The following is a 13129-nucleotide window of genomic DNA, read 5'->3' as shown; positions in this document are numbered from 1 at the left end:
CCACGCGACCACAGGGAGAGAGACACGAAAATACCAAACATACTGCAACAGCAGCAGCAGGCATTGTCAGGGTTGGGATGGAACCCACGACCTCCTTGCACACCAGGCGAGAGAGAAACATATCATAGCCACCGTGATGATGATGATGGGAGAGAGACGCAGACTCCAGATATACAACGTGCGTCAGGGGTAGGGATCGAACACAAGACCTCCTGCACACCAGGCGATGGAGTTAACATCTCCCAGCCACCGTGATGATGAGTGAGAGACACAGACCTCCTGTATACCAGGCGAGGTAGTTAACATCTCCTAGCCACCGTGGCGCCCCTCTTTGCTGTGAATGGCCATTACGCGAAACGTCGCCTATTACACACTTTTAAGGCAGTGTTAATTGACGAATGTGTTGCGTTTTTGTTTGAGTCCTACTTGTGCACCAATGCCAACGCAGACTCTTCGATTAGAGCTGTACAGTAATAGGGTTACAAAGGAGTCTATAAGAGGCTCCTTTAGAGGCTGTGGTTATTTATAGCTATTTATATATACACACACACAGAGGGATGATGTATTTATATTTACACACAGTGAAGATGTTGCAATGGTGCCTTGTGTGCTAGACGAAGCTGCCCGATTGACGGCATTAACCACGGTAATGCAGATTTGATTCCTTGCAAAAGGGTTTTTTTTATTTTGTGTTGTGTTCTCGCCAGCCACTGTTACAGGAGTGCAACTGTGCGTCTGGAGCCTTTCTCCAGCACCAGAGTAAAAGTGTGGCATGTCAGCCAGCCCCAGGGGGCATCGTCCTGGTGATGGCCTGAGAGAGAGAGGGGGGCAATGGGGGTCGTGGTGGTCTGGGAGAGAGAGGGGGGCAAGGGGGGTCGTGGTGGTCTGAGAGAGAGGGGCAAGGGGGTCGTGGTGGTCTGAGACAGAGGGGCAAGTGGTCACATGGTTGCCCGAGTGGGGCACGTGATGCTCGGTCGGGGTCCTTCGGGAAAGGTCTCGAAGGGGGCGTGTCCGAAGGCGAAGCAAGGCCACGCCCAGGAGCACCAAGGGGCAGTCCCGGGAGGGCTCTGGGCTCGTCTGTGAACTCAAGCCGGGGTCCCGCGTCTCGTCGTCTCTGGATCTTCGTCTCGAGTTAACTCGCAACTCACATCGTGAGCCACATCACCTGCTATAGAACCCGAGTTACGTTCAGTGTTACCCGCTAGGGAAGTTAAATAAAGGTGTTGACACCCAGTCCAGAGTGTGTGCCTCCGTGTTGAACACGACACTTTGATACTGGCAAAAAGGTCCCATGATAGAGCTGCTCACCCCCAGCTATACATGCTCTGGTAGTGCATTGTCTTTGTGCTGTTCGCCTGTCGGCGTCCTCTGGTCTGACACTGGTGGTGAGACTGGGCCATGAAGAAGGCTGCGGTTTCTGGTGCAGGCCAATCAGTTTCAAAGTCAATACCAAACATTCTCATCAGAGCACGTGTACTTGCATGTTCACCACAAGTACGTGCGGTTAATGCAGACTTGGTTCCTTGCAAAAGGTTTCTATTTCGTGTTTGAACACCTCTTTTATTGCCAGACAGGTTAAAATCTATTATTTTACATCAGCCGTGGTCTGTCCAACGCTGGATGAAGGCTTCCCCACATCACCACCCCTCAGTGCCTTGTAATGCTACACCTAACATGGGCACTACGTAAACAAACGTCTTCGTTCAGTCTCATGTCGTTTTCTATCTACTGCTGGATAAGCTCCCTATGCGTTTACTAACCCACCATGGGCTTGTGAGGACACGATTAATCTCACTCCTGTGAATTCGCTGATCTCATCACCCCAAATTTGCGGTGGTCATCCTCTGTTGATTCGTTGGCTGTCATTCCATCACCTTGATGTGTCCTACCCAAGCACACGTTTTAAAGTCAATGTGATGTCTATTAAATTGGTTTCCCCATGAATGTGTTCCACTTTCTGAAGAGTGCAGTATATCCGAGCACACACCTCTCTGCTACTTGTCAGTCTGATGTGCAATGCTCGATGCACATTTCCCAAACTCGATGTTAGTCCAGAGCTTTGCATTTCCAAGATCCGACGTACGGTATGTTAAGTGGCTCCCCCGTGAGACGTACAGAACACAACGGAAGAGACGATCAGTGAAAATTTTATATTATTTTATTCTCCGGTTACACAGTCACAATGCGACAACTGTGATAAGACACTCCTCCCCCTCATCGGTGTCTCAAAACCAAAAGCAAATGTGAAAATAGCCAAAAACACCATACAGATGCCCTTTTAAACAAAATAATAAGATAACAAAAAACACGTGGTTCATATTGATGTATTAAAGATTGCCAACAGGTTTTGAGAAGTGGATACTAAACACAGCTGAACACATCTAATGCTTTGCTGACTTTTAACCCCATTAATTACGGATTAATAACATAATTTATGAGGGGTGGTTATCGTCAGTGCATGCATATTTTAGTATCATGTTGTCAAAACCCATTGACCGTTTCTCGCATGTTCTAATTATTCAAGCAGTGACGAGGCTACTAATAAGCTGTTATTCAACTTGTAACAATGTACAACGTAGCTTAGTCCGCATACTGAAAACATTCCAGTACACTTTTGCACCATAGATTGCAATTTAGTTTTATACATATATATTTCATCCGTTTATTTTTTGAAATTATACAATACGTTACCTTACCCTAAATTTCAGTTGGTTGTTATTTTGTGTATGAGACATTAAAGAGTTATACACAGCAGGGGACAAGCAAGAGGACAAAGTACTGTATATGTGTCGGAGTGAAACTTGTGATTTTTTTTTGTCTGGTCTGCAAACAGCCAGTCACAATTGCTCATGACCTGCATCCACATCTTGAAATCCCAAGTCTGCCACTGCTTAGCAATTTAGCAATCCATTACGTTAAACCGGCCAAGGACAAACCACCTAAATGTGTGAATGAATTATATAATATACGCTACAGTGGCCTTTAAAAAAAGATGCATTGAGGCCAATGTTGTTAAACTACAGAATGGAATACGATTCTCAAAATTACGTGAGCGAGTAGTCATCGGTGAAAGAAAACACTTCATAATTTAAGCAAGTCAGTTTTAACAGCTCTCCCTAAAGATGCAGTGGTGTGTAAAAAGAAACATTGTCAGAACGTTTTCTTTAAATTATATGCTGTGAAAGGTCAGTGACCCATTTCACCTAAACTTGACATCCAAAGCCCCACGCATTGTCGCTGTAATTGTATTGTGAAACAAAAGTTTCTGGATGGAGCTCGGTTAAACAGCTGCAGGGCATTACGTTTGGATGAATAGCATGAGCTTCCCAAGCATGCAAAGCCTTATAAGGGGAGACATTCCAGGATGATGCGACACACGTGGTTTCACATTCGCCTTCGGGATGTGCCACATTTCAGAGTTCATTTAAAATACATGTTCAAAATAACACAAAAAATAATCCCCTCTTCGGTTCGCCAATAAAATTCTGCACACTCTTCCAATGATCTGTGCTTATAATAGACACTCAATTGTAATGTTGCATGTAATGCATTATCCTGAAAATATTAAGATGTGAAGTAACAAGGAAAGCACAATAAACATTGCAAATAAACATTAAACACGGCAAACCTGCTTGAACCAACACCTGCAAGTAACTAAAATTGATCTATTGGGCATCTCTGTGGTTTTCAAGTGCATTTTGACTGAAACCCAGTTAAGCCACAAATGACGTGAATTTGGGAGCTAAGAATGTAAAGTTACACTCCACCAACATTTCTCTTACAAACAAAAGCAGTGACTGCAAAATGCACTTTTATTTTAACAAGGTCTGGATAATTGGGGGTGCATGTACACAGTAAGGAAACTCCATACATTCATGTTTTGTTACACACCAAGTTAAACCAATGCATCGTTTAAAGAAAACATTACAGGTTCCACAAGACATTGCTGTAGAAATGTGGCATGTTGTACACATTATCCTTGGTATCAGTAAAATTCCCTTCACTCGAATCAAGCTGGTCTCCTACGTAGTCTCCTGCCCTGTAACTTTTAAGTGGCATTGAATAGGACATCAGACATGATCGACATAAATGCTGATGCACGGAAAGTTATTAAAATATCAACTCTAAACTCCAAAACATTTACAGAGCTGTGCCAGTGCAGCGAGTTTCAAGAGAGCACGTTTGTTTCCAGAAACACGTTTCCCCATATAGCGTTTATAACCCTTCAAACTCTAATTTGTGAGAGAAAATGGATGTTACAAAGAAATTACTTTAGCAATAAGACAATAGGCTCACGATTGGCTGCTTGTGATCGCTAAGTCAAATTGTTCACACACTGCATCCTGTGACATTTCTTTCTCTGCTATGCTGTGGAAATTAATGCTGCGTACGAATCTAGCCCCACACTGAAAGTCTAACCTTCTTAGGCCTTGAAGGATCATGGATGGATCCTATTCGGCCCCAAAAAAGGATTCCAATGCACTCAGTGAAAGCTTAAGAGATGCTGCATTAAAATAAAACCAAACAATAGTAGACCAATCACTGGTGCTCAAATTAAAATACAATTAAGCAAGAGTAGACAAACTGGTGCTCAAATATGTACACTTGTTCGATGCAATGACTTGGTGGCTTGCATTCCGAACTTGTGTTAACATGATGAGAACTCCCAGGCCCAACCAAAATCGAAGTATACACCATCAAATTATGAAACACTGCTGAAATTAAGTTCTCAGAAAAGCACAACCAACATCAATGATCTGTGGGTGTGGCCTGTCATCAGCTGACTTTCTCGTTCATACCAAGTCTTGGCCTCTGCTCGACTTATGATCAGTGTCGTCGCCACCATTGTGAAAATGAAATACTCTTTGGCCAGCAAAGCATGATACTTACATTGCCACCATTTAGCACAAAGCCATCAGTTTCCAGTAATTAATTGCAATGTTTAAAATTTTTTAAATCACTATCTGCTCTCCTTTCAGGTTATGCTAATTCGTGCATGCATTTACTCCGAAGTTGTTAATGTGTGTTGATGCAAGCGATACAAGTACTGTTCCAGTTTGCTACACAAAATAAAACAATTGGAGGGACACTTGGAAATGGGTATTACACACAGGATAATAATTGAAATAGGGATAAGCATTAAAATGATTAATTATAGTAAATGACAGCAGGGATAAGTGCTTCTGTAAAACTGAATTTGATATTGAAAATAAGTTTACCAACGGGCTTCTAGAAGTAAAGTTTGGAATTGGTGGATGTTACCTGCGATGACATTTAAAAACATGGACACTAACAAAGGGACCAAAGATTCAATAGTACAAAAGGCATGCAATGTGCATTGGGAATTACACCGTGACAGAAAATCAAATGGATGAAAAGTAAATTAGACAAACATATGGACCGTGACCAAAAGTGGGCTTGGGCAGGACATTCCTGTAAGGATTGAGGACCGGTCCATGCGACTGGTGACAAATCGGCGGCCGAAGGCAAAACCCATGCCTAATAGGGTGACCGCCAGACATGGAGCGATGAGATTAGCTCATGTGCACGAGATGATTCGTGGTATCGGAGAACGGTGAGGCTTTCATCTAGTAATCGCCTACGACTGATGGTGATCGTAAAGCGCAAAATGTGCTTAAGTGCATACCCTTTATTGTGACCTAAAGCCAAAATAATTTACAAGACTCCTCGCTGGCAAACCAATTTCTTTGCGGAGATGGAGACACACAAACGTTCATGTCAATTTAAATGTCAATGGCTTTAGAAACATCAGCAAAAGTTTAATTTAACAGAGTACATGCACAAGTGCCATATCAGATTTTATTTATTTTCGACAAAATACGGGAAGTGTGGTCTCAGTAACGTGGAGGGCTGTCAGTACATGGCAATTATATTCAGAGATTTCTGCTTTTAAAATCACATTGGTTAAGTCCCGTTAAAAAATGGCATGAACAAGGTAAGGTGGTGTGCAGTATGCTTCAGTGTGCAGAAAGAGTCGATCGCAATGGGGTAGTTTCTTTTAAAAGTACAAGGTGTCTTTTGGAAGACTGATAAACCAACAGACCAGTCTTGGTAATTTCGAGGCAGAGTGCTTATATTAAATGGACAAATTGACGTTTGTGTCCCTTGACAAAAAAACACGTTTACTAAACTATCTTGACAACTGGACATATTTCGGTATAATAAGTGCCCGAGCTAAACTACAAATGCCGTGGATGAACCATTTAAACCGCAACTCAATCCTGAGCACCGAACAAGACAGTGGTGACATGGAACATTTACCGTGGATATTATCGCATCTTAGCTCCGTACATATCTATAAGAACCTTTTCATTGAAAAAACTATAAAGACCTTGATTTCTTTGTAATGGATTTCAATTGTATGTATTTTCATCTGGCTTTAAAAGTTTGGTAATTTGGCGCATGCCAACAGAAGTTTGGTTTGTAACATTTGCCATCGGTAAGTAGTTATTGCAACATCTGCCACAAATGCATGCTTTACAATTTATCTTTTCGCTGTAAACATCACATTCACCACTGCAAACACAAATCATTGCTCAACATGGGGCAGACTTAGCAGTTGTTAACGAGAAAGAAAAGTCACAGTATTTAATTGTTTTTAAGCATCATCTTTTTGTACCTATCATATAGCAAGTGCTGTGATTTTAAGGGCCCAATATAATAAATAAATGTACGTGCTTCAACAATATCCAGCTCTCAAAATGTTTTGACTGCCCCACATAAAAGGGTTTGCTTTAGCATGTGTTATACTAAGATATTAATTTGGACAGTTTATTTAATCCGCGTTTGGAATATTTCTATCAGTGTACATTTACCACTTAAATTATATGCTTAGTTGTTTATTAAATGATGGTTAGTTAAAAAAATAATTAGTATGCAGTCATGCAAAGCGTTCATTCGAATCTCGAAAACAATATCTTCAGGACCAGATAACCAATCAATGACCGCTCTCTTACCCTGGGCTGTGGCAAATAAGAATAGAGCAATTTAATCATTATTTTTAAATGTTTGCACTTTAACAAAGAAGAAACATATGTCAAATGTAACAAAAATCTAAAATGTGAAAAACCTTAATTGACAGTGGGTGAAAATGCTTTAATTCAACAATGACCACAAATGTTTTTACGTCAAAATTGATATATATAACAAGAAAAAAAATGTATGAAAACAACTATAAATTAGCAGCAACATACATGGGCATTGAAGGAAGAATGAACAAAGTAGATTTTAACGATACTCTTGTGATGGAAAAAAAACTGCGGCTGTCATCATTTAGAACAGCCATAACGAGTTCGGAAGCAAATTAATAAGGCTTGTGAGGGGTATTACTCGCTGCTATCTTTGTGGTTTCATTTGATTTTGGCAAATCACTGTAGCCTTGCTGCAAAGCCTGTGCCGAGTTGCGGCTGGGAGGCAAAACTAAAAATGTGTTGGCCCAACTGGTGGGGATTTCCTCAGACTCCCCTTCACACCACCACCACCAACCCCCCCCTTTCCTGGAGGCTGGGCAGCGACTACAGCATGCCTAGAGCATGCCTAGAGCATGCCTAGAGCATGCCTAGAGCATGCCTAGAGCATGCCTAGAGCATGCCAAAGCCCTTGGCGTGGGTGATGGCTTTGAGCAGCCTCTCCTTGAGCTTTTCCCGGCTGCAATACTCTGGAAGCAGCAGCACGTTGAAGCAGGTGTGTGCCGTGGGCAATCTGCGTGGCACAAGGAGGCGGGGTAGGCGACATTGAAACATGTTTGTCGAGCGTTAGCACACATTCTATAAGCCACCGTGTGTCGTTTCACCAGGTGAAACCACATTAATACACAAGACCAATTTAGTTGTGATGAACATCTGACTTTTTGCTCAACATTTTCACAAACAAAGTGTAACAATCTTCGGTGAGTATCTTGAGAATGATGAGAGATATGCATGAGATTTGAATTAGAATGTTGTTTCGGACAATAGTTTCTCCCCTATTGCGTTAGTGCGTGCATTAATAAACAGGTCTCATAAATGTAACAACGTGCAACAAATAAAAACGAGGGTGGTTTGGCACGCGTGTTCCACGGAGTGAGCGAGCGAGTGACACACAACACAGGGGTAAGAGACCAAGGCAGTGAGTCGTGGCTCAGCTGACCTGTCCGAGTCGGGCCCGTTCTTGGCGATAATCATTTTGAGTTTTCCCAGACCGCCGACAGGTGCCCGGTCCGTGCCGGTGGTGAACTGAAGGAACAACCTCTTTTTGTCTTCGCAAAAATCGTGCACTGTGTCCCAGAAGTCCCTGCAAATGACAGACGGAATGAGAATACTTGATTGGAACACAACAAAGAGAGTACAACAAAGCCACCAAAGGTCACCGTGTAAGATATATGAACCAAACACGCTGAAATATGGACCCCTCCATTACGGTGTTTGGCTCATCTGAAATTAAATAAAAGTTTACGTCACTTTTATGGTGGGCAACAAAATCATTTGTAAACCAATTTATCCTACGAAAGCTACAGTGACAACTTATTTGACAAATCAGCAAGGTTTTTTTGCATTTAATTACTCGGTACATTTGAGTCTAAACACAATGTACCTTATGACTCTTGAACTTTTATTGAATCCACCATCATATTCCGTTGCATCTTCTAAGGCATGGAAATCCAGCACCTGGACAGAATGCACACAATCAATTCATCTTCACAAACTTAGAGGCCCAGAAGCAATTATTGTGGATTACAAATACACATTTTGCATAGGTCTGATAAGTGGTGCTTCAGTTCCTAAATTTAACAATTGCTATGATATAGAAAATACATCCGTTAGAATAATTGAAAACAAAACAATGTCAACAAAATTAACTTGTGCAAAGAAAATACAAGCTCAGCAACCATCCATGCGTAGGGCTTTTCGTTTGAAAGCCTTGCAGTGGTATAACCATAATATGGACAAAAATCACGCGGCATAATATTAATACAGATGTACAAGCATTCCATGTTTAAAGTACAAAGTTTGCTTTCCAGACACATGTAAATAATATACACACAGACATATATAAAGGATGTTGAGGCTGAACAATGGACCTGTGGCCAGTTACATGAACATCTCAAGTGCAGCTTTCCTCTACTTTCAAATTGAAATCGGTTCATGGTAAGGTGAAATACCGCATGATATGCGTTACGTACGTAACTGTCTACAGAGTAATTTTCCATGCTGTACTGGGCTATATCAGCACTGTAGTCTTTGTAACGTCTGTGAATTAAAAAAAAGAAACTGCAAAGAAAACCTAAACCAGATTGACAATAAAACCAGCAGCCAAAACGTTTGCGTAGAGAGAGAGAGGGGCTTTAGTTTAACGATGGCCATTGGGGGCCGCGCCGGCACGACAGAGCGAGGGAGAAGCAAGGCTCACCCGGCTGCCGCACACGAGGAGCTCCACCTCCTCGGGCCGGAAGAGGGCCTTGAGGGGCGACTCGCTCGTCACCATGTGGAAGCCTCTGCGGAACGCCTTGAACTGCTTCTCCACCGACTGGTTGAGGATGTACTCGGCGTACAGGTCGACAAACTCCTGCGCTCGGACAACACGATAACCCACACGTTACGACTCGGACACTTGCCTGCACTTGATAGAATTCAACGGAATTCAGTCGGGTCGATTGATAACAACGCTCACGAATTCACTCCAGTCGCTCGTTCAAAGGCTGTCAGTCACCTCCCTATCAATATTCAACCACTACTGTTCCTGTGAACTTCACCCACGTTGAGGACTCTACCCAACTGCTTTGCCGCATCCATATTGTGTTGAACCACCACACGTTGCAAGGTCACAACACTTCTCTTCCTGCTCGATTCCTCGTACCGCTCGACTTTGGAATTCTGTCCCATCGTCTCTTTTTCCTGAGCTTTTATAAACCACGTACCTCCACGCTGCTTAGTGCGAGGATCTTATATATGGGGTATAGTAGTACATTTGATTTTGATGCCCTGCCCCCTCTGCTTCCCACAATAGCATCCTCCAGTCGCCTAACCTACTTCATGATATAAGTCTATGGGTCATACGTAAGCCTCGTGGTATACTGTCCATCTATTCATCTTATGTAAGCCAATGTAAGTCTATTGGTTAATTGTATGTCTGCAGGTCAAAAATCAGTCTCCGGGATAAATATAAATTAATGGGTCTAATGTAAATCTGGCCAAAATAAATGTATGGGTACAAGATGAAGTCTCTGGGCCCTATTATTATATACCCAACCAAGCTTCGTGGTCATATTTAAAAACAGGATCTTGAAGAGCACTCCTTGTTATGAACTGACAAGCCTTATGCTGCTCTTGCCTTGGGGACAAAATTGAAATGACACATTTCTGTTGTGTTCATAAATAAAAAAACTCGCCACCTTTTTGTTGTCATTAGTGACAGGAATGTCCTCGCCATTCTCCTTCAGATCTTGAGTGATGGGGGTGCCAAACATGTCGAAGTAGGAGATGCGAAAGGTGGCCATGATGTCATCCTCCACGCTGCCTTCGTAGGCCAGCAGGTCCTTCAAGCTTTGGTATAACGCCTGCGGGCGGGGGGAAGGAGAGGTCACGGGGTGCCGTTCAAATCGCAGCCTCGGTGTCGCGCTCACGCGAGCCGTAAATCCCCGCCACGCCATGAAAACGAGCGCTCGATTTTTGCGTCATGATTCAAATGACACTGCTTCATAGGAGACTTGTAAACCAATCGCTTATCCGCCCATTAAAATTTATTGCTGTGGTCACAATACGCTCAATAAATCACACGTGCAAGAAAGGATTGTTTTTTTTTATGAATGCAAATGTTAAGCCAATAATGTATTTTGGCTGGGAGTCGGAATGAATGAGACAAAAAAATTACAGACAGCAGCACGAATGAGACAAAATACAAATAAGACATTACAAGCCTTACAAGAGAATACAGATGAGACAGAGTACCATGAAAACAACAAGATATAAGACAGAATACAAACAGTACCAATGTGGACAGTGTAAACCAGACAGCAGCAATAACAAGACTGGCAGCACAGGCAGTATGAAGAAGAATATACCTACAAAACAGTACAAACAAGATAAGAAAAAAAGAACGGATAACTGAACTGAATTCTAAATTATCAAGATTGTTGCTATTTACTTTTCATGCCAACCACTTCTTAAAAAGTATAACCAAGAGTGAATTATACAGGGGAGCCATGACCCCAGACAGGTGGCGGCACTGCGCGTACCGGGTGGGAGTCGGCGAGATCGTGAAAGGTCCCCCTCTTGCCCATGAGCTTGCGGTAGACAACCATGGGGAAGTGGATGTCGAGGATGCAGTTGTTGTAGATGGCGAGCCCCAGCACGATGCCGATCAGCGTGAACTGGCCCTCGTTCTCCAGCGACGACGGATTGAACCAGAAGAGCCTCGTCGACTCGTCAAACGTGAACATTCCTGCGGAGAAAGGTCACGGCAAGTTCAGTCTACGGCAAAAGCAGGCGTCAACGGGAACACGGAAAAACAATGCTGAATCCCCAAGTAAAGTCCTTCGTATTCCAAATGTCAAAATGAGAATGACAACCCTTTGCGTGTGAGAAAAAAACAACTGAGAATGTACAATGTGAGCCAGGTTAGGACAATGACCAGCCTCTTACAAATAGAGTCATGTTATAGAAAAGAGAATGCCCTGTAATGATATGATGCAAAAGTGACTAAGTTAAATGATAGCGGCGTAAAGAAATGTTGATTCATCGATTCATACAGACTCTCACAATTACAGCCATGGGGAGGAACACCATATGATATTACTATAATACCTTAGCAAGACGGCACTTTAGGTAGTGAAGAAACAGTAATGGAGGGAACTTATGCTTCCCATCCCTGGTCAACAGCTACTTGGCCCGTTGGTCTCTTCCCATCTATTTTGGCAGGGGAATATTGCACCGAAATATTCTGCAAAGAGAGCAAACCTCCTCATGAGGTTATTCCTACTCCCGAGGTATCTCTTCCTCTGTGGTCCTTCTTCCATACTGTTATGGCAGACACCTTTCAGTGTCACGTGTCAACTGCGCAGCAGCTGTGGTATTCGTCAGAGAGACGAGAAAGCTTTGGCAAGGTGTGGCGGCATCAATGGCTATCTTGACATCTTCACCTTGCTCTGACTGTCTGATGGACCTCAATGTTATCTTACCGTTTGTTAACGAGGCACGTGTGCGTGTATCGTTATGTGAGAGTCGGGTTGCTCACCTATATCTGGGTTGAAGAGCTCCTCCACGACGAGCTGGAAAAACTCCTTGGAGACGCCACCTTCGTCCACACCCTGCTCTCCTTCGAACTCCACGTACAGCTGTTTCTTCAGGTCCGCAGGGTTCTCCATAGCAATCATCTCCAACTGATGACAGCCAAAACACCACCAGGGCAACCACGCCAGCACCATCATTTTACCACAATACCATCATAATTGTGACCGTGATGTAGTCACACCAAGTACACATCGTCAGTATCACAAGAAATCACAATGCCAGCAATCCAATTATCGGAGAGAAAGTTGCTCAGTTAAAGTGCCAACATGTGGCATTTTATCACTTGGTACAAAGTACTGGAAAACCAGGTACAGTAATGTCAAATAAGCAGCAGCAGAGGGGGCCCATTATTAATTGACTGTCAGACCAAAGTTTCTCCGTGTTGATCCCACAGCGTCTCCATTGATGGGAAGCTCTCAGTAATCTTGCCACACACGTTATACAAAAAGGTCTGTATTAATCGGATGTAATCCTAAGACTTATACATACGTACAAGTGATTTAAATGGCTGTGTGAAGGTTAACCTGTTTAATGAAATCACACGTTCTTTGTTAGTTTACACAATACATTTTGTAACATCAATCGAAACAGTAGATTCATACGCGAAAATCAACACAGGCAGCCATGTATTTTAAAATCCTAACACCAAATGGAGCACACCAACCTAAACTCAGGTGATAGACCGTAAAAGTCGGGGTCGTATGCAGCCCGATCTTTATGAAGCATGTACATAGTAATAATCAGTTTTAAGGAGCTAACATCCGCAGTCCTCAAACATTCAATTTCTGATCATTCCAATAAACACCCCCATCAGTCAAACCGTAGAACTCCAGTAAGCTGAC

The 13129-nt window shown here is 42.8% G+C and overlaps 1 protein-coding gene across 6 annotated transcripts in view; it reads right to left on the bottom strand.

Annotated features, from left to right (window-relative positions):
* Positions 1–2140: 2140 nt before the first annotated feature.
* Positions 2141–13129, bottom strand: part of UBE3A (ubiquitin protein ligase E3A) — a 30483-nt gene continuing 19494 nt past the window's right edge. For all 6 annotated transcript variants that reach the window (XM_078865114.1, XM_078865117.1, XM_078865115.1 and 3 more), the window contains 7 exons: positions 12232–12376; positions 11234–11439; positions 10391–10555; positions 9409–9564; positions 8593–8666; positions 8149–8292; positions 2141–7722 (listed from right to left, as the gene is read on the bottom strand). In XM_078865114.1, the coding sequence (XP_078721240.1) occupies positions 7602–7722; positions 8149–8292; positions 8593–8666; positions 9409–9564; positions 10391–10555; positions 11234–11439; positions 12232–12376 (1011 nt within the window). In that variant the 3' untranslated portion in view covers positions 2141–7601. The remainder of the gene's footprint in view (positions 7723–8148; positions 8293–8592; positions 8667–9408; positions 9565–10390; positions 10556–11233; positions 11440–12231; positions 12377–13129) is intronic.

This window comes from Lampetra fluviatilis, chromosome 19, assembly GCF_964198595.1.
Source record: "Lampetra fluviatilis chromosome 19, kcLamFluv1.1, whole genome shotgun sequence".
Classification (NCBI taxonomy): domain Eukaryota; kingdom Metazoa; phylum Chordata; class Hyperoartia; order Petromyzontiformes; family Petromyzontidae; genus Lampetra; species Lampetra fluviatilis.
This window is presented reverse-complemented; position numbering and strand designations above follow the sequence as displayed.